This window comes from Juglans regia, chromosome 12, assembly GCF_001411555.2.
Source record: "Juglans regia cultivar Chandler chromosome 12, Walnut 2.0, whole genome shotgun sequence".
Taxonomy (NCBI): Eukaryota; Viridiplantae; Streptophyta; class Magnoliopsida; order Fagales; family Juglandaceae; genus Juglans; species Juglans regia.
This window is the reverse complement of record NC_049912.1, coordinates 20,207,442-20,227,101: the sequence shown is the minus strand read 5'-3', so window position 1 is coordinate 20,227,101 and position 19,660 is coordinate 20,207,442. Positions and strand designations below refer to the sequence as shown.

The window sequence follows — 19,660 nt, the reverse complement described above, 5'->3', positions numbered from 1 at the left end:
TACTTAGGATGCCAATTAGATTATGATTGCAGTACGGGCACTTAATAAAGAGTTAAAGACCAAATATTAGACTTGGGTTAATCTGCACAAGTGTTGATCCAATGCTGGAATGGGCATTTTGTTACTTGAATTAGAGTTACTTTGACACACCATGAAAAGGGCTCATGAAAAGGGCTCTTGGTCTCTCTCTCTCTCTCCACTCAAACTCTAAATACTAGACTCTAAGGGGTTAAATTTAGAAAACAGCTTCATCTATACTTTGGTATTCTCTACTTTGTTAGAGAGAGGATAAAATTGATGACTAGATTTCATGGCTCCCAATCCAGTTGGAAGCTGGCATCTAGCTGGGGCCTTCATGATAGCAACTTTCTTCATGCCAGTACCTCATCCTTTGCAGCCAGTTAACATGCTTTTTTGTGGATTATTTTCGTGTAACTGTGAAAATTGTGTGGCCTAATTGCAGTTGCGCTTGTGCAGGCTGGACATGCAGTTTGAGCTATGTGCACTTTTGATCGTACTTTGGCATGCAGTTTCTATCCCTTGCTGCAGCCTGGTTGGTTGCCTTCCATCCCTTTGCATTGTGCTTGTTGATTTTCCTCTCTGTTATGTGCACTTTATTTTGCCATTGTTGGCTTCTGCATTCTGGTTGTTGGGTTGAGCATTAGGCTACAAAGTTGAGAATTTTCTGCTTTTTCTTGGTTGTGCTGTTAACTTGCATGAAGGCCATGCAAGTGGTGCAAAGCCGGGTCCTGTGGGTTTAGGGTTGTTCTTAGGCATTTCCTTTTGCCATTTTATGGCGCATGTATGCACCGCACCAAGGTAGGCCCCATTGGTATTGTACTTGGGTATTTTTCTTATATGAAGCTGAACTTACCCAAAAAAGAAAAAGGAAAAATACAAACATAAGGATAGTAAGGGGAGAGAAGACTAAGATGCTTAACCAGATTTTAGAGATCAAGATGCTAATATTGAGACTCTTTTAAAAGTTTTATTTATTTCATAATGACTCAATGTATGCTAATTTAATTACACGTCTTCTACTACGTAGTACCTGCTGGCCCTCAGAAGTCAGAAGTCAGAACCCAGAAAATAAAAATAAAAATAAAAATAAGAAAAGCTTCCAGCACACACAAGCCTGGAATCCAATTCTTTTCTAAATCTTTTCACATGCTTATGAGAAAATATTACCGTTCCATTATATTCTATTCTTTTGCTGATAAACCCTCATTAACTTTCTTCCAAGTCTCTTTGGGAGGCATGGGAGCTCCCTTACAGGCCTTTATTTTTTTTCTACATTATCCTACAAGCATTTGGATTTTCTTCACTAAATATTGATATGATATTTCCATTGCTACTGTTGTTATTGTGGTTGTCATCACTGTAGTGGTCCATCCTACTGTAATGTATGCGTTGTGGTGGTGACCGGATATACTCATATTCGGTGACATAAGGTGATGGCCTGTATGTGTTGTAGCTGTGTGTAACATACATGGGTTGAGTTGGCTCTTGTGGCAATCCTTGGCCTGTATGGTACTTATGCTGATCTCCACTATAACCGTGACTGTAACTGTATCTGTAGCCGTAGTCAGGTGGATGGCGGTATATTACATGGACCTTTCCTACGTCTTTTGGTCCAGTGGGTTTGTCTGTTGGTTGGCTTGTGTTATTGTCTGGAGTCCTAGGTGGTGGTGCAGTATCTGCTGGTGGATTCTCAGGCGGTGCTCGGGGGTCTTTTGGTGGATCTGGTGCTGGTGGTGGGGCTGCTTCGGCTGGCGGTGCATCTGGTGGGGGAGGGTTCGGTGCATCAGGGGCTGGATCACCACCTTCCTGAGGTGCTTGTTCTGTTGGTGGAGCAGGGGGCTCTGTTGGTACCATGTATGAACAAATGCTAGCAATTTTCCTTGTCTTCTTAAGGGCTTTGACAATTTTTTCTGGATCTGCCCACCCTATTATTGTTAATTTCTGTTGAGAGAAGTCGATGTAGAAATCATATATACCTGTGGAAAATCAAAACCAACTCAAGAATTAGCAGGCACACCCAATTTTGTAGATGGATTCTCTGTTACCATGAAGGAAAATTCTGAAGACAATAATTCAGGAACTTTCTGGATATCAGTTGCTTACCATTAATGCCATGTAGTGCTTTCTTTATCTTTTGTACACACCCATTGCAGTCCATTCGGACCTGTATCTCAGTGACTCGAGGTTTCTGCATTTGAAAAAGACTACTCGGTTGGAAAATGCCTTGCAATGTACAACATGGAAATTAAATATTCTGCATAAAAATGATATAGGTTATGTGGGTTTGGAGGCTTACCTCTAACTCGGGAATCATGAGGTAACAAGGAAGATAGAGGAACAAAGAGATGTTTGCTTGGTATGTATGGCGTATTGGAGATGATGAAGTGAGAATGAAGAATCCAATAGGTGGCATTTATTTGTACACGGGGTTGGAATACTTTAAAAGCAAAAGGTGTGGGACATGCAAGGAATCTCTTTATAGGAATGGAAAGAAAGAAGGGCATTGATAGCTTGATTATCTTCCAGGAGTCATCAAGAAAGGGGTTTCGAAGGGAATTTACTTTATGACGGATGGCCATCTATAATCAGGGGACGTCAGAGAGACAGATTAGGATATCCAAAACCGTCCATGCAAAATAGTTAAAGTTAGAGCAGATGACAAAAAACCTTGCATGCATGCTTTCTGGGTCAAACAATCAAAAGCAGCTTTAGAGGCTGAAGGATATCCACTATCAAGGAATTCTTTTGTCACAAGAAACCGCTATCCAATTGTCAATGCAATCATAGAGATGTAGTTTATCTTTTTAACGATATTTTGGAGTTGGAAGGCACAAACCTTCTTTCATTTTTGTTGTAGAGGTTGATAGAGATTGAAAATAAGATTCCCCTACTGAAATTGACTCAGGAAATTAATTATTTTGCTGTTAGTTTTATTAGTACATTGGGGATTGCTTAGTTTTAGATTTACTTCATTACCCAAACTCTACTAATGCTTGTTTTTCTTTGATAATTCATTCGAGCCAACTGATTCTGTTCTTATGCTAAATAAGTTGCTGTACCTTTAAGTGGTACCATGAATTGGCAGTTTTGACTTCGAACTTGTTGAACGGTCGAATTTGCTGCATAATCCATGAAGAACTGCTCAGTTTTTTTGTAGTTGTAAGTTTTTAAGTAGCTATTTGAGATCCATTGCTTACATTTTACTTGATAGCAACTTGGTGAATCCACTTTTAATTATGCCTAGTATTGCTGCTTGTTAGAGAGGGAGTACTTCTGCTTAAACTTGGAGATTCCTTCGTATAGTTACTTACTTGATGCCTACTGGCTTCAATTTAGCCAGTCTTTCTTGATTTTGAAACATGGTGCGAGGTTCAATGCAGATGATTTTTCAGGCACCTAAAGGTTGGTGACTCCAATATATTGCCTGCCAAATGCCCCCTCGACATTAATGGAATACTAAATAATCTGTTCTACATCCCATTTACTGGGCATTTGTTGCTTTTTCAAGGGCTCATTGATTAAAAGCTATTTCTGGACAGACAGGAGCATATGCAACATTTTATACTAGAAATTTCATACAAAGGGATTTGGACTGTGGAAGACCGGAAGTTATTGTTAAAAATGAGGTGCATTTTCGTATAATCGCATAATTATTTTAATACTTATTTTATAAAAATATCCTCATTTTAAAATAAAGTTGAGAAATAATTGTAAAAAGGGTTATATCTTTATCATTTTCCCAAGGTTTAGGCTTTTTTTTTTTTTTTTGGTCTATGAAACTTTGTCTACTCATCAATAAGGTCTTAAAATGAAAATCTGGAAAAATCAAATAGCTCATCAATATGACAGTAGAATTCTGCTACTTATAAATGAGTGCGTAAACATGCTACTTATTGTGAGAAAAGAGCAATTATACAAATTCAAAAGTTCAATATTTTTTATGCTAATTAATTAATGTGACACATTTGGACATTAATGGTGTGTTTAATGTCTCAATATATAGGCTTCCAAATAGTCATCTCTCTCTCTCTCTCTCTCTCTCTCTCTCTCTCTCTCTATATATATATATATATATATTATATAGACAATCTCAAAGAGTAAAAAAGAGTTCATAGCCATGGTATCGTATGTTCAATTTTCCCAATTAGAGGAGTGAAAGGAGAGTTATACCAATATGTAATAGTTTTATAATAGATTAAGGATATTAAAAAAATATCCCACTTGGAGGGTGAGAAAACCTCTAGATTTACAAAGAGAAAGTGGTGCGTAAACATTACAAAGTAGGTGACCCTCATATGGGCCTAGGGTCCTTGAAGGAAATTAAGAAAACTAAGTTTTCTTGATCCAGATACGGGTCCAGCCCAGACTCGAAACACTACGTAAGGATTGAGATTCTCAAGGACGACACTTGCAAAACACACTTAAGAAAATAAGACTACTACAGCCCAAATACCACTTCAGTCCACTTAACAACATGGCCCACATGGCCATACCCAACTAAAGTACTAACTGAACTAACTCAACTGAACTCCATTCCCTTCCTTCTTACTTGACTCTAGACTTACAAAAGATGCCATCCTTCTCGCCTTCTTTGTCTCTATCTCTAGAGTTTGGCTTGATGGGCGTGTTACAGATCCTTCCCTTTAGAAGACCTTGCCCATAAGGTAGGGGTAGTCTTCCTTGAGCTATCGATGGGTCTCCCATATCGCCTCTTTAGCATTCTGCCCTTACCAGGGGATGAGGAGTTCTGGTTGTGGCTGGTTGCGAACTCTGGTCAAACGGTGCCCAAGGACTTCTTTAGGCTCTGGCTTCAGAACCCCATGGAGTCCACTGTAATCCTTGTCCCGATTTTCTTTTTAAGTTAAGATATATGAAATGTCAGGTGAATCCTTGCAGTTGAGGGTAGATCTAGTTTATAGGCCACAGATCCCACCCTTTTGAAGGACCTGGAAGGGACCGTAGTGCCTCAAGGACAGCTTGAGGTCACGATAGTGGGAGATGAAGATTGCTGGCACAAATCACAATCTCTTATGAATTGCTTGACATCTTTTTTCAATCCTGGCCAGTAGAACTTCTTTCTAACTATGTGAACGGTCTTATTATACCCTGAGTGGCCTCTCCATGAATTGTTGTGCATAAGCTCCAATAATTTAGCCTTAAATGATCATTGAGACGGAATATAGAGCCTATTTTTATACAAAAGCAGCTCCCCCCTCAACGAGTAAGCTGGGCCTAGTTTATTCTCCTTACACTATCTCACCAACTGCTGAAGATCTTCATCCTATTCATATGCCATCTTTAACTCTTCCATCCATCCCATGGTAGGGAATGAAATTACGGAAAGAGAGAATTTTCCTTCAGTTTCCTTTCGGGACAATGCATCAGCCACCACATTCTCTTTTCTCTTTTTATACTCTAACAAAAAGTCATACCCCAACAGTTTGGTGACCCATTTTTGCTGGACAGGGGTGCCTACCTTTTGATCCAACAAGTATTTCAAGCTTTGTTGGTCAGTCCTTATCACAAAGGGCCGTTCTAATAAGTAGGGCTTCCATTTTTGTACCTCTACTATAATTGCGTACAATATCTTCTCGTAGGTCAACATATCCTTAGTTCTTCCCTTCAAAGCTTGGCTAAAGAAATCCAATTGTCTTCGTTTTTGCATTATAACAGCCCCCATTGCTGAACTTGATGCATCACATTCAATTAAAAAGGGAAAAGAGAAATCAGGCAGTACTAACACTGACTGTTTCACCACAGCCTCCTTAAGTTGATAAAAACATCCTTAGATTTTTCTGTTCATTCAAAATTATTCTTTTTTAGCATTTCGGTAAGTGGGAAAGCTATCCCCCCATATCCCTTTATAAATCTCCGGTAATAACCGGTGAGGCCCAAAAATCCCCTTAGACCCTTTGAAGAGCTCAAGAGTGGCCAATCCTTCATGGTTGCCAATTTTTCGGGATCCGCCCTAACCCCTTTTGCTGAAATCAAGTGGCCAAAGTATGCTACTTCTCGACAACCAAACCTGCTTTTACCGCGTTTAGCATAAAGTTGGTGTTGTCTCAACGTGTTTAGGGTCAGTTTCAAGTGTTTCGTGCTCATTTTCACTCCTGCTGTAAACTAAAATGTTGTTAAAAAACACCAACACAAATCTACGAAGGTAGGGTCTAAATATCTCGTTCATCAACCCTTGAAAAGTGGAAGGTGTAGGGCTGTAAGCTGGTTAGTCTGGACCGAACAGTTCAGTTTGGATCACACCGAACTCCAAACCGGTCGGTTTCGATCCCATAAATTATGGATTGACAAAATTCGGTTCGATCCCGGAGTCTATAAATTTTGAACCGGACAGGACCAGACCGAACTCCTATATATATTTTAAAAATATTTGTAATAATTTAATATATTATTTTGTATAAAGTAATTATATAAGTTAATGATGTAACTTTTATCTAATTTATTATTATTGACCATATAAAATATTTTTTAATCAGTTAGTTACATAATACACATTAATTTATATAAGCAAAAACACTCCCATCTTTTCTAACTTATTTCCTTGGTGTAGAGACCCCTCTTCAATTAAGTGTGCCGGAGCGTTTCCTTGGTAATGGAATTGCATGGTCAACTTTCCAAGATTCCACAAAATGGGTCCAAGCTGTGTGAGCCATTGCACCCATAAAACCATGTCACACTCTGCAAGTACTAACACATGAACATCCAAAGTAAAGACCACCTTCTGTATTTTCACCCTCACACCTTTACTTTTCCCTTCAGTAGGGAGCAAGTTACCATTAGCCATGTTTATATTGACTTTTTCAAGAATTATTTAGGGCAGGGTAGCTTTGTTTAATATTGCTAGGTCTAGGAAGTTATGGGTTGACCCTGTATCAATAAGGAGGATAACCCAAGTATTTCCTATGGTACCATTTACTTTCATTGTCTTGGTTTCGAGGGAGACTATCAACGCATGCAAGGATATCTTGGAATTTACCTGGATAACATTAACTTCCCCCACTATCATTGTATATTCCACTCCAACTTGGTTTTCTTCAAGAGTTCCTTCTTCATTATTTTCAGTCAAGACTTTCTCCAGTAAATAGAATCTTGGGTTTTGGCATTTATGACCTAGGTTCCATTTGGTGTCATAATAATTACTCAGCCCCTTATCCCTCTGATCTTTCATTTGAGCTTGGTTAATCTTGTGAACTACCAGGTTATTTTTTTGTGGGTTCAACTAGTTGTGTTTTTGTGGGGTGAGGTTTTTAAATAAACTTGGTTCTGTTGAAGGGTAGTGAGTGGGTTTGGTCTATTTCTTGGCTAGATTTAGGTTATCTTCTTGGATTTTGGCGAGGCTATAAGCTGTAGCTAGGGTTGAGGAACTAAACGTTCTCACCGGAAGTCTAATCTCATCATTTAGGCTACTTAAGAAACAACTTAGTTTGTAGGGGTTGGATAACCCCCTCAATCTATTGGCTAAGGATTCACACTATATTCTTCCACAGATCCTCCTTGCCTTAGCCTAGTTAGGGCTTCTATGGGATTGTCATAGGCATTATGACCAAACCGTAGGAGTAAGGATCTAACTAGGGAATCCCAGTCAGTTAGTTGGCCAGATTTTTCAAGGTTTTGAAACCACACAAGGGCCTGCCCTTCCATGTGAAATGAGGCCAACCGTATTCGGTGTTGGGGTAAAGTGTTGTGAAAAGAGAAAAACTAGTTTACTTTATATAACCAACCTGAGTGTCTTCCCTATGAAACATTGGGAAATCCAGTCTGATAGATCTAGTTTGCACTTTCCCACATTTTTCCCAATTCAACACCCTTAATGAAGAGCCACCTGGGCTGTTGCTTCTGTTTCTTTTTTACATTTCAGCTGTTATTTGTTGTATCATTGCTTCCATTTGTCTTTTTAGGGTTGCCAGATTTGCATCGATAGACTTTTTCAAGGTTGCCAGACCATCTTGCAGTTGTGTCAGGCGGGTTCCTTCAGCCATAAAAATCAGATTTTTCTCATAGAAACGGGTGTCTCTCTAATACCAAATGTAACAGTTTTGTAATGAATCAAGGATATTAAAGAAAGATCCCACTTCGAGGGTGAGAAAACCTTCAGATTTAGAGAGACTGAGAGAAAGAGATTCAAATTACTTTCAAGATAACCAAACAACAGAGCCTCTGGTTCATTACAAAGCAGGTGACTCTCAGATGGACCTAGGGTCCTTGATGGAAATTAAGACAACTAAGTTTACTTGATACAGATACGGGTCCAGCCCAGACTCGAAACACCACGTAAGGCCTGAGATTCTCAAGGCCGACACTTACAAAACACATTTGAGAAAATAACACTACTACAACCCAAATAAATACTACTTCAGTCCACTTAACAACATGGACCACATGGCCCATACCCAACTAAAGTACTAATTGAACCAACTCAACTGAACTCCCTTCCCTTCCTTCGTACTTGACTCTAGACTCCCAGAAGATGCCATCCTTCTCGCCTTCTTCATCGCCATCTCTGGAGTTTGGCTCGATGGGCGTGTTACAGAATATTGAAGGAGCAAATCCATTTTAGGCGGTACGAGTGTGCTTTATAAAATAAGTACCATACTCAAATAGAGTATAAAAGAAAATGAGCTGGTGCTTTGAGTTTAGCTGGACCTGGATTGTGGGGCAAATACAGGCTGGCTATGCATCGCTTGAATTCCCCATCCTTGTTTTGTTATGGCATATACAGGAGGACCCACCAAAAGGTTGATTCCAAGCTGTCGACATCACCTTAAAGGAAGATTCCTCAAATAAATTGGCCAGGGGAAGATAGTGATCAACACCAGCAGTATTTGGGAGTCTGAAGGGGTGGCTAGGAAATGAGATACTGCAGAATTTAGGAATTAAATTGAGTCAGATGGGATTGAGGCAATGACTCTTTCTAGTCACTCTTTCATGTTGACTTTGCCTGATCTGCCATTTGTCCAAGTATACAGACTGCCACTGAAACAAATGTCAATGAGCTCGCAGCTCATGTTGATTAATGAAGTTGTTGAGACTGCTAGAACACACTTTTAATCACTCTATAACAGATTGAGTTGTAAATTTGTAATCACAAACAATAAGGCGATGGAAATTCACATATTAATTATCTTTTGCACAATCTTAAAGAACAAAAAAGAAAATTTCTTGAAAGAAAGCAAGACATACATACACTCAGATAGAATCAATCATCCATTAAAACCAGATGCCGAAAATCATTACATAACTTGTTTTAAGTATAGGCACGAGGGTGCGCCAAGAGGTAGGCCTCCACAACTTCGTACATCCCTATGGCTCTGTCCTTTCCAAGCTCAATATCCTCTTCTTTGATCTCTACACCTTCTTTTGCTTTATATTCACTGCTCAACTTACAGATACATCCACCTCTGCCATATCCCTCAAACTTCACCTCATAGGTAACATATTCAAGCTTGTCCATTAATGCATCGCCTTCGATCAAAGTGTGCTTGCATGTGAACTTCTCCTCATCAATTGCATCAATCCTGTGCCTCACATATTTGAAAGGACTTGCTGCACATTGTAACAAAACACCATTTTTATTATGTTACAACTAACATATCTACATATTTGTTTTCAAAGTACAGATATTGCTAGTTACCTTCAGTGAAATTGATCTGTTTGATGCTCCCAGCCTCTCCTTGGCCTTCAACAAATTCAATACTCTTTATGGATGAGAACATGAGCTTGGGGCAGATGTTGTGGGAGTCCATGATCAAGGCCTTGAACATCCTGTCCGGAGTAATCTGAGTTGCAAAAGAATGGCTGATTTTGATGACACCCATAACTGCTGAAACTACGAACCAAGGGCAATGTTACGAAAAAGGAGATGAAATGAAGGGGATCAGTGAGGGAATAGTATTAAGAGGGGAATGGGAAGACCTTATTTTTGTAGCTATGCAGAAATTGGGGAGAGGGTAGGTGGCTTTAGCTTGATTTAATATATTGGTCTATGTTCAAAGTCCATTGTGGTGTTCTAATATGAACCTAAACCCTTTGTGAAGTTGACCAGATCCTCAACCCGGGATGGAAGAAGTTCTCTTTAAGAAAGAAAAATATCCAGGGCCACGAGTAGTGACACGGAGTGTCCATGGTTTCAGATTAGGTAGGCCGGTTTCAGCAGGAAAAATAAAAAAAAAAGTCTGTTGGGGAATTTGGACCAAATTAGAAGAAAAATATATTAACACTAATAAGATATATCTCTCGAGTAACACGGAGCTCTCGCTATTGTATTTATGTGTTTTTTTTCTTTTGCTCTTTTTTTACATACATTTTTTTAATACTTTTAAATATTTTTAAAAAATAAAAAAAATTCACAACATCATTAAAAAACACTTCTTTCATCACAAAATAAAGTAAAAAAAAAAAAAAATCCCAGCGGGAAGACTGGTATTGTTCTTCTCTCTCATGTTCTAGGATTGGGAGTAATAAATTGTAAAGGAAACATCACATGGTCTTGGATAAATGGGTTTCTTTTTTTTTTTTGTAATCTGGGAATCTCTTTTAGACATCCACTTTTATTAATCTCTTTATTTGATCAGTCCAAAAAAAAAAAAAAAAAAAAACTAAAAACAAAAAACCCATTTTTTAAAAAATAAAATTTCATTCAAGTACAAGCAGCACATGAAATGGTTCCTGGCCTCTTAATTTATCGAGTGAATTTGAACAGTTTAACGCAACTTCGATATCTTATTTTCAATTTCTGTGGAGAGAATGAAAAAAAAGAAGTTAATTAATATTATTAGTTGATTCGAAACTTTAAATCAATGCAAAATGAAACAACCACAGGAACCATGTTTATGTTGTCTAGCTCTCATCCAAACCAGGCTTTAACTTTCTCAAGAGAGTATTGCTTTATTGGAAGAAACAGTGCATGATTTCAATAATTAACACCCACAATCATTGGTGACTGAGAATTATTACAACGCCAATCCATGGCGATTACAGACTATTTAAAGGTATTGCCATTCTCGAGGTTAACTCTAATCAAGATTTTCTCAACTGTTTATCCAAATTTTTGTGCTTAAGCAGAATTTAAAAGATATATGAAGCGAATTTCATAACATTCATGAACATCAATAAATATTGTAAAATTCACTTAATATGTCTATTTTTTTTCTCATTTAAAACCTTCAAATTTGGACAAAGAATATTTTTTAAATTCAAAGATCCTTACTCATTTGTTTTTACAGATTAGAAGAGATGATATGAGATGAGTTAAAATTAAAGTTAAAAGTTAAATAAAATATTGTTAGAATATATTTTTTTAATATTATTTTTATTTTGAGATTTGAAAAAATTGAATTATTTATTTTATTTTATATAGAAATTTGAAAAAGTTGTAATGATTAAATGAGATGAGATAAGTTAAAAGAAGTTGTAAAAACAAACGAAACTAGCCTCCTTGGCCACCTTACCCTAGAAAAATGCGAACACAAAAGTTCAAAATTATGGATCTCGATGGCATATCATGTATGACACCCTTTCGGCTTGGGGACAGGTACGCAAATGTACAAAAATGTGGATCACAATAATCCAAAGCAATGAAGCATGTAAGTACGATGAAAGGATAAATGCCGGCAGCATGAGAATAAAAACAAGGAGAATTGACAGTGGCATCGCTGCTAATTGAGCTAAACCGTAAAAGGCATGTTGTTCTTTCTCAATTGACATCTTCACTGTAAATGCCCCATCAAGATGTTGGCAGTTTCTGCTTAATCCGTGGGATATCATGCATATACGAGAATATGTCATGTACTGTTATGTATATGCATATACATATAAATATTATCCAGAGTTTTTGTCTCAGCATTTCACTTAACTTCCTTTATCTTTTAGGTGGCATACATCCATCCATCCTGTAAGTTTTGAAGCAGAAATGAAAGACTCGGGAATGCTATCTTATGAACAATACAATTTCAATTCTAAAATGATAGAAAAATGTATCCCCTAAGGGTTGGCTCAAGTGATAAAAGCCTTAGACTTGATCGGCTAACGTTCAAATCTCCTTGGATATATTCAATCTTTAGGGGGTATCGAACTTTCTCCTTAAATTACCTGAAGTGCACTTGCTAAAAACTCATTGCTAAAAGCCTGTGCACCCCCGAGATTAGTCGGGACACTATTGTCGAACACCCGGTACCAATAAAAAAAAAAATGACAGAAAATTGTGATAATCATCGTAATGCCATGGTAGGGGTTAACCAATGTGGGTGGCAAGTTGCCGCACCCTGTCGCCAGAGCCGGTGCAACCTTGCTAGGCTGCAAAATGTCGACCCCCCAATCAGATCGCAGACCTTTACCGTTAAAGGAATGTGTTGATGGAATGCGAGATCTTGCACCTTCAATTAACAACACTCTCAACTTCTATCACTTTATACTAATACTAATGTGACATTGTCTATCAATCCTTAAATAAACTCCTTTTCGAAAATAACAAATTTAAAGACTGATGGATAAGGAAGAGCATGATGATGGCATATATGGCATTTTCTTCTTGCACTAAATTTTGGCACAAATGCCCAACAATGCTCACAATCACAAAAGCATTAAATAAGGAAATCTTTATAAGATATGATAACAATAAACTGATACGGAGATGAAAGAAAATAACAATAAACTCCTTTTCGAAAATCACATGAGACTGCAACTCTTTTTTCCTCCCCTTTCCATACTCTATTTAATACCACAAATTATTGGTAATGTGTGTTAGGATGCATAAAAGTTCTTCCCATTGTTTTGCATAATGGTCAAGCAATTAGCCTCGTTTGTTTTCGCAGATGAGATGAGTTGAGATAAAAGTTGAAAGTTGAATAAAATATTATTAGAATATATTTTTTTAATATTATTATTTTATTTTATTTTTTGGATTTGAAAATTTTGAAAATTTGTTTATTTTATTTTGTGTGGAAATTTGAGAAAGTTGTAATAATTAGGTGAGATGAATTGAGATGAGTTGAAGGGACTTTTGTATCAAAACCAGGCGTGTCGGTTGTGTATGGTGACTCTGATATACTTAAACTAACTTTGTGGATCTTGTGCGGACTGCTCTGCCCTTTTAATTCTCTAGTGACTTTGTGAATTGTTGTATTGTGAACTAGAAATACTTGAACTCTAGATAATATCAAGATTAGATCACTAAACTAGAAATACTTGTAGGGTGAGTATGTGAAATACTTGAATTATAGATTTTGTATTTTCTGGTGACATTATTATTTTTTCCTGACCATACTCACTCAATGTCCTTAGATGCAATCTTTGTAATTCCTTGTGACAGATTTAGAATGTCATCATTAGTTTCCTCATCATCTCTGGTTAATCTTACTTTGAGGAACAAGTGTGCATTTGCGGTTTTAAAGCTCCACTTAGAACATCAAATACTCAAAGAAATTTGGGGTGACCTTTCTTTGGGTGTACAAAATATAATATAGAGGTAGACACAATCTTCGATTTGATGTATTAATGTTTTTTTCAAAGTTTTGACATCAAGCATACTTGTTTTGTTTGTGTATAATTAGGGATTAATATACTACAACTATTTCAAATGGGCAGATAGTAGTGAATGTAGAGAGAAAGAACTTGTAAAGAGCGAAACTGAATTGTTAAGAAAGGAAGAAGAGCTTCAAAAGATGGAGGATGAAATTGGGAAGAGGGAGTTGAGACTCCACAATGATCAAATCCAGCTTTGAAAGCAAGAAGCAGACATGTGACGTTCACTAGCACTACTTCGTGTGTATTGGTGTCTTTGCATATTTATTTGGTTGTACTTGATACAATCAAAGTGAAGGCCTAATTAATGGGCGATTCTAGGATTTCTGGGATTTCCAATTTTGGAAAATTTTTGGTTTAGTTTGCTTCGGTTTGCCCATGTCAGCGATCGTAGCCTCTCCGATGGTTTTGTCGTTGGTAGGGCCTGTTGAACAGGGTGGATCGGGGGCGGTTTCTTACGCTTAGGCGATGTCCCGTATAGGGATTATTTGTTCGAAACCAGAAATGGCAAAGGCAGCAGAAGACTTTCGGTTTGCATTAGTTATGAAGTTCATGCGATCTCGGCCTTCTGTTGATGATATTCGACTTGCATTTGTTAAGACGTGGGGGTTGCTAGAGATCCCAACGATAAGTTTTATGGATGAATATCATGTTTTGATCTTGATGAAAAATGAACGTGATTTTGTGCATGGATGAGGACGTGAAGGTCGAACGGTGGGGGGTTATACTTTTTGGCTTTTCAAACGGACGAAAGAGTTTGATTTGTATAAGGAATCTCCATTGGCTCCTCAATGGATTTATCTACTAGGGTTGCCGATGCATTTGTATAGGCAGGATTGCTTATAGATATTAGCATCAAGATTTGGTCGATACCTAGGGATGGATAAAGCGACACTCAATCGAACTAGGGCTTTGGGGGCACATATTTGTGTGGAAGTGGACCTGATTGTGGAGCTGGTACAGGTTTTCCCAATTATTTTTTCACCGTTGAAAAGAATATGGCAGGAAGCCAAGTATGAAAAACTTGGTTTTTATTGTCAGAAATGTTTCCTTCAAGGGCACATGTCGGTGGTCTATAGGGCTGGGGAGAGGAGACAAGAGGAGGTAAAACATAAGTCGAAAAAGATTTGGCAACCGAAATTTGATAAAGGGGTGTTGGGTAACATGAATGAGAATAAGAACAAGGCTGTGCAAATTTTTGAAGGGGAAAAAGCAGTGGGTGTCGAGAGGGATAGGCATGATTCTTTACAGAGTGATCACAGGGGGATGTTGTCGAGTTATCTAATTAGTGGGCCTGACATTGACCATCAGGGTGATATGGTTACGGTTGGGGCAGAAAAAGTACAGGTGCATGGCGATGTTTGAGTGGTGGAGGGGTGCAGGTCGATGCTAGTGATGTTGTGTGTGGAAGTTTGGTGTGATGAAGAGCATGGAAATTTTTTTAATGAAAATGATGTTCAGGGGGAAATAGTGCTGGTTGTACCCATAGATGAGATGATGGAGGTTTGTGAGCCTTTGGATAAAACAACATCTTCAGAAGGGGTCTTGGATGGGGATAATGCACCACAAAGTGCTGTTGTGCCTGACTACTCTTCGGATTGGGAGGAGGATCACCGGATTTTGAGGTTGGGTAAGAATTAGACTTATGATTCTGATGTTGATTCCCGAAGGTTCTCTGATTAGTTGACAGGTCTTGCTAAGACAACAGTAAAGAAATCTCAAAGGGTGCACTCCCGTCCCCAAAAACTTAATTTATGAATGATACAATATTGTTCTGGAATGTGAGGGGGTTAGGCTAATCTAGAAAGCGGTTGAAAAGTTTAGTTACCAAGAAAAGTGTATCTTTAGTGGCGATTTTTGAGCCTTTTGCTAAGGAGTGTTGCATGCATCTCCTGGGTAAGCTCTTATCTTTAGTCGTGATTTCACATCGGTGCAATGAATTATTTTAAAGACTTTCTCACGAAAGCTTCAAGTGTGGAACCTGCGGATCTGTCGTCGTTACTGGAAGTCAGTATCACGACAGGAGATAATCATATGCTTTGCATGGATCCGTCGGAGGAAGAGGTAAAAGAAGCACTTTTTTCCATTCCTAAATATAGTAGCCTAGGGCCAGATAGTTTCGGTTTGCGTTTTGTATTGCTTGTTGGGATATTGTTAAAAAAGATGTGGTGGAGGCGACTGGTGAATTTTACCATGGTAAGCCATTGCCTAGGTTTTACTCATCATCTTTCATTGTTCTTATTCCTAAAGTTTAGGAGACAAAAAGTTTTAATAAATTCCGACCTATTAGTCTTTGCTCTGTATCCTACAAGATTTTTTCGAAAATTATTATTAAGAGGATGACATTGATGTTAAATAAGTTGGTTACTCCTAAGCAAGGTGCCTGGGCGTAGTATTTTTGAAAATGTTACGCTTGCTCAAGAAATGGTGCATTCTTTGAATAAGAAATTCGTGGGTGGCAATGTGATGGTGAAACTTGACATGGCTAAGGCGTATGATCGGGTGAACTAGGGCTTTCTTCTGGTGGTGCTAAAAGGTTTTGGCTTCTCTAACAATTTTTGTAGGTTGATTGGGGAGTGTGTTAAGTCCGTTTGGTTCTCAGTCATGATGAATGAAACTTTCAAAGGTTTTTTCTAACCTGTTTGGGGCTTATAGCAAGGAGATCCTTTATCTCCTTACTATTTATTGTGATGGAGGAATTTTTGTCGCGTTTGTTAAGGAATAATTTTGAAGAGGGTTGGATTGGTAGATTTACCATCCGGTAGGAGCTCCTTTGATTCCCATTTATTGTATGCGATGATCATTTAGTTTTTATTAATGGCGGGAGAAGGTCTATTAAAGGCTCATTGAGATGCTAGATCTTTATGAAGGATGGTCAGGCTAGAAGATTAGTAAAGAAAAATCTGCTTTTTACCCTTCAAAGTTTATTAATCTTTCATGTAAGTGTGCTTTGATGAGAATGACAGGTTTTAAGGAAGGAAATTTTCCTATGACATATTTGGGTGTGCCGTTGGTTGTGGGGAGACTAATGACTAGAATTTTGAACCTCTTGTGGCTAAAATTTGTAACAAGGTGGCAGGGTGGAAGTTAAAAAGTCTTTCACAAAGGGGGAAGGTTGATTTTGTTGAGACATGTACTTTCGAGTATGGCTATACATCTCCTCGGTTACAAGTGTGCCTTTGGTTACCATCAAGTAGATTAATTCTATTTTAGCTAGTTTCTTTTGGGGGGATGTCAATGGTGTTCAACGGATGAAATTGAGAGCTTAGTCAAAGCTGTGTATGCCTACAAAGGAGGGAGGTTTGGGCTTGTGAGACTTTAAAGAAGTCCAACGTTTGGTGCACATGAAGTTTGCATGGAGGATTATGTCGATGAAGAACTTGTGGATTGATTTTTTTTCGTGCAAAATTCTTAAAGTCTGGGCATGTTGTTCTCGCCCCTGCGAACTCATTAGGATCTCGGCTCTGGAAATCCATTGTTTTGGTTTTACCTGAGGCCACTGATAACATCCCGGTTTTAGTGCGAGGTGGAAATGCGTCTTTTTGGCATGAAAGATGACTTGCTTAAGGACCTCTTTCCATGCGTGCGGATGACATTCAAAACAATTCACTGCAAATAAAAGATTGTTGGTCTGCTAGTTCCTGGGATTATGATAGGCTAGTGGATCTGGTTGGTGAAGAGATCACAGCTGAGATTGTTCCGAAAATTCCAGTGGGTAGAGAAGGTTCAGATGTTTTTATCTGGAAGCCATCTAATGATTGAAGTTTTCTTGGCAAGTGCTTGGGAAGTGGTCTGGCTTAAAGGGGAACCATTATGCTGGTAGGAATGGATTTGGCACCGATTGCTTCCTAAAAGGGCGTCCGTGTGTGTGTGGAAAGTAAGGTTTCGAGCTATAGTGGTGGATGATAGAGTGCAAAGTAGGGGCATGTCGTTGGCTTCATGCAGTGACTGTTGCACAAGAAAAGCTCTAGAATTTTTAGGTCACGTCTTGTGCGTGGGGGAGTTTGCTAATCAGGTATGGGAAAAAGCTAGTAACGAGCTGGGGATCCCACATTTGCGTTTGCAATCTTGGTGGGCAAGAATGTCGGCTTGATTTCACTGTGGAAGATGGTCAACTGTCAAAGGTCTTATGCTCAATTTATTGCCATTTTTGATCAATTGGAAATTGTGGATGAGGAGGTGTAAGGCTAGGATGGAAGGAGTGAAAGACTCAGTCGAAAATGTATGGTCGTCGGTGAAATATTGGCTTCGAGTGTTGGCTGGGGAAATCACGGCAACTAGGCCTCTCTCTTCGCATGACATGCAGCTTCTTAGCAGTCTTGATTTGCCTCAGCCAGTCCAATGACTCACTCAAAAATGAATAGCACAAAGGCTATCCCAAGTGCAGGAGGATATCGTGTAATAATTAGGAATAAATTCCTAGATCGTCTCCTCAGGAAAAGTTACTTAAAATCAAACTCGTTTAAAATTGTAAAAATATTCACAAAGAGAAAATAAAAATGATGGTATGTATAATGGATGAAAAAGTGCAACAAGAATGAAAAGGGCACTAGTCATGGACTAGATTCATATTTTTGGATTTTTAAGTGTCGAATTGAAATGTAAAAGACTAACACATTGAAATTAACAATCAAAGAATCAACTAAACTGAACAATCTTAATTAATCTGAAAATTAAACAATAAAACTGAAATTATTTAAATCCTAATTAAACTTTAATCAATCTAATATGCAATGGAACTAAGAGATTAATAAAACTAAGCTAAGAATTAAACTAGATTAGAAAGTAATTGATAAAATACGAAATGGAAATTGAAAAGCCCCAAAATCAAGATTCTAGGGTTCATCTTTATATTCAAATCACAAATTCTCAAAATTAATCCATAGCAATTGTAATTATTGTTCAATGAAAGCTTAAAGAAGCGAGAAAAATAAATAACACGAAGTAAATAAACAACAAATAAAATGCCCAAAAGTCTAAGCCAAATATCTCAAAAATATTCCATAAATTTTAAACTGAAATTAAATAAAAAGTAGGGAATGAAAAGAGCAAGTCAAATGAATGGAGATGTAAGTGGTAGGCAATGGAGGAGGCGGCTGGAGTGGCAATTGGACCCTGGAAGAGTTCTTCAAATGCGCGGCCTTACTCTGCAAAAGTCTCTAATTTCGTGCTAATGATATGCTTAAATAGGGTAGGAAAGAAACCCTAATGTCTTCATATTCCCGCACACAAAATCACTTAAATTTTAGGACTCAACTTGACAGCCACGTAATAATTTCAGGAGTTTGAATTTGAAAATCCTTATTAGAGATAACTTTGTAGCCCTTTAAGATCGCTTTCCAATACATCAAGAATCGTATCAATCTGATATTTGAACAGAAAGTTATGATTAAAGTACTAAAATATGTCCATTTTGTCTCCTAATGCATTTTGGACTCTAATCCAAATTACTCTCAAACCCCATCATTATCCTTATTTGAAGAGTCCTACACTGGTTGAAAGTTCTTAGGTTGTTCCAACGTCTTGCCCACTTGAAAGTCCTTTGAATTTGAAATTAGAAATAAAATAATAGAAATTAGAAATAAAATAAAATAAGAATAATAGAATATCAAAAATATGTTGTGCATATGAATGAACATTGTCCAATTAAATCACAAGTTATAAAATTAAACATAAATCATGCTATTAACCAATTTAAATCACAACTCGAATTTATTCATCTTAACTATTTATTCATCTAAAACCAATAATAATGTAATGAAAGAAATAAAATATATTGATTCTAAATATATAAAATATGCAATAATTCAGCTCAATCATCTAACGCGTCCGTCGTCTCCGTCTGGTTGCTTGGAAGAGACCAACTACTGGTTGGATGAAATTAAATTGTGATGGGAGTTGCCGTGGAAATCCGAGAAGTTATGGGGGAGGAGGTGTCATCAGGGACAATTTCGGCAGGGTCTAAGGGGATTTTTCAGCTCACTTTGGTCATGGTACTAATAATGAGGCAGAGTTAAGGACTATTAGGGAGGGGCTTGTATTGTGTAAAAAGCTTAATATTTTTAATTTGGTCATTGAGAGTGATTCCAGATTAGTGGTGGATTGG

At 37.8% G+C, this 19,660-nt stretch overlaps 2 protein-coding genes across 3 annotated transcripts; both read right to left on the bottom strand.

The window, feature by feature from the left end:
• Positions 1 to 1,026: 1,026 nt before the first annotated feature.
• On the bottom strand, positions 1,027 to 2,391 carry LOC108994792 (lysine-rich arabinogalactan protein 19-like). The gene is made up of 3 exons (XM_018970151.2): positions 2,318 to 2,391; positions 2,125 to 2,209; positions 1,027 to 1,997 (listed from the first exon to the last, which is right to left on the bottom strand). Exons 1-3 carry the CDS (start codon positions 2,333 to 2,335, stop codon positions 1,291 to 1,293), a joined length of 810 nt encoding a protein of 269 aa, XP_018825696.2. The 5' UTR covers positions 2,336 to 2,391; the 3' UTR covers positions 1,027 to 1,290.
• Positions 2,392 to 8,667: 6,276 nt separating this feature from the next.
• Positions 8,668 to 9,982, bottom strand: LOC108994793 (pathogenesis-related protein STH-2-like). Of its 2 annotated transcripts, XM_035683254.1 has the most exons (3): positions 9,668 to 9,982; positions 9,276 to 9,579; positions 8,668 to 8,893 (listed from the first exon to the last, which is right to left on the bottom strand). In XM_035683254.1, exons 1-2 carry the CDS (start codon positions 9,849 to 9,851, stop codon positions 9,281 to 9,283), a joined length of 483 nt encoding a protein of 160 aa, XP_035539147.1. In that variant the 5' UTR covers positions 9,852 to 9,982; the 3' UTR covers positions 8,668 to 8,893; positions 9,276 to 9,280. The 2 variants fall into 2 exon arrangements, with proteins under 2 accessions (XP_035539147.1, XP_018825697.1); XM_018970152.2 differs by having other exon boundaries at positions 8,668 to 9,579.
• Between the last annotated feature and the right edge of the window lie 9,678 nt (positions 9,983 to 19,660).

Excerpts from the sequence above, each read along its gene's own strand:
- LOC108994792 (XM_018970151.2), bottom strand. Across the intron at positions 1,998-2,124 it reads AGCACTACATGGCATTAATG|GTATATATGATTTCTACATC; the intron begins GTAAGCAACTGA and ends GATTTTCCACAG.
- LOC108994793 (XM_018970152.2), bottom strand. The coding sequence starts at position 9,851 with ATGGGTGTCATCAAAATCAGCCATTCTTTTGCAACTCAGATTACTCCG. Across the intron at positions 9,580-9,667 it reads ACAGATCAATTTCACTGAAG|CAAGTCCTTTCAAATATGTG; the intron begins GTAACTAGCAAT and ends TACAATGTGCAG.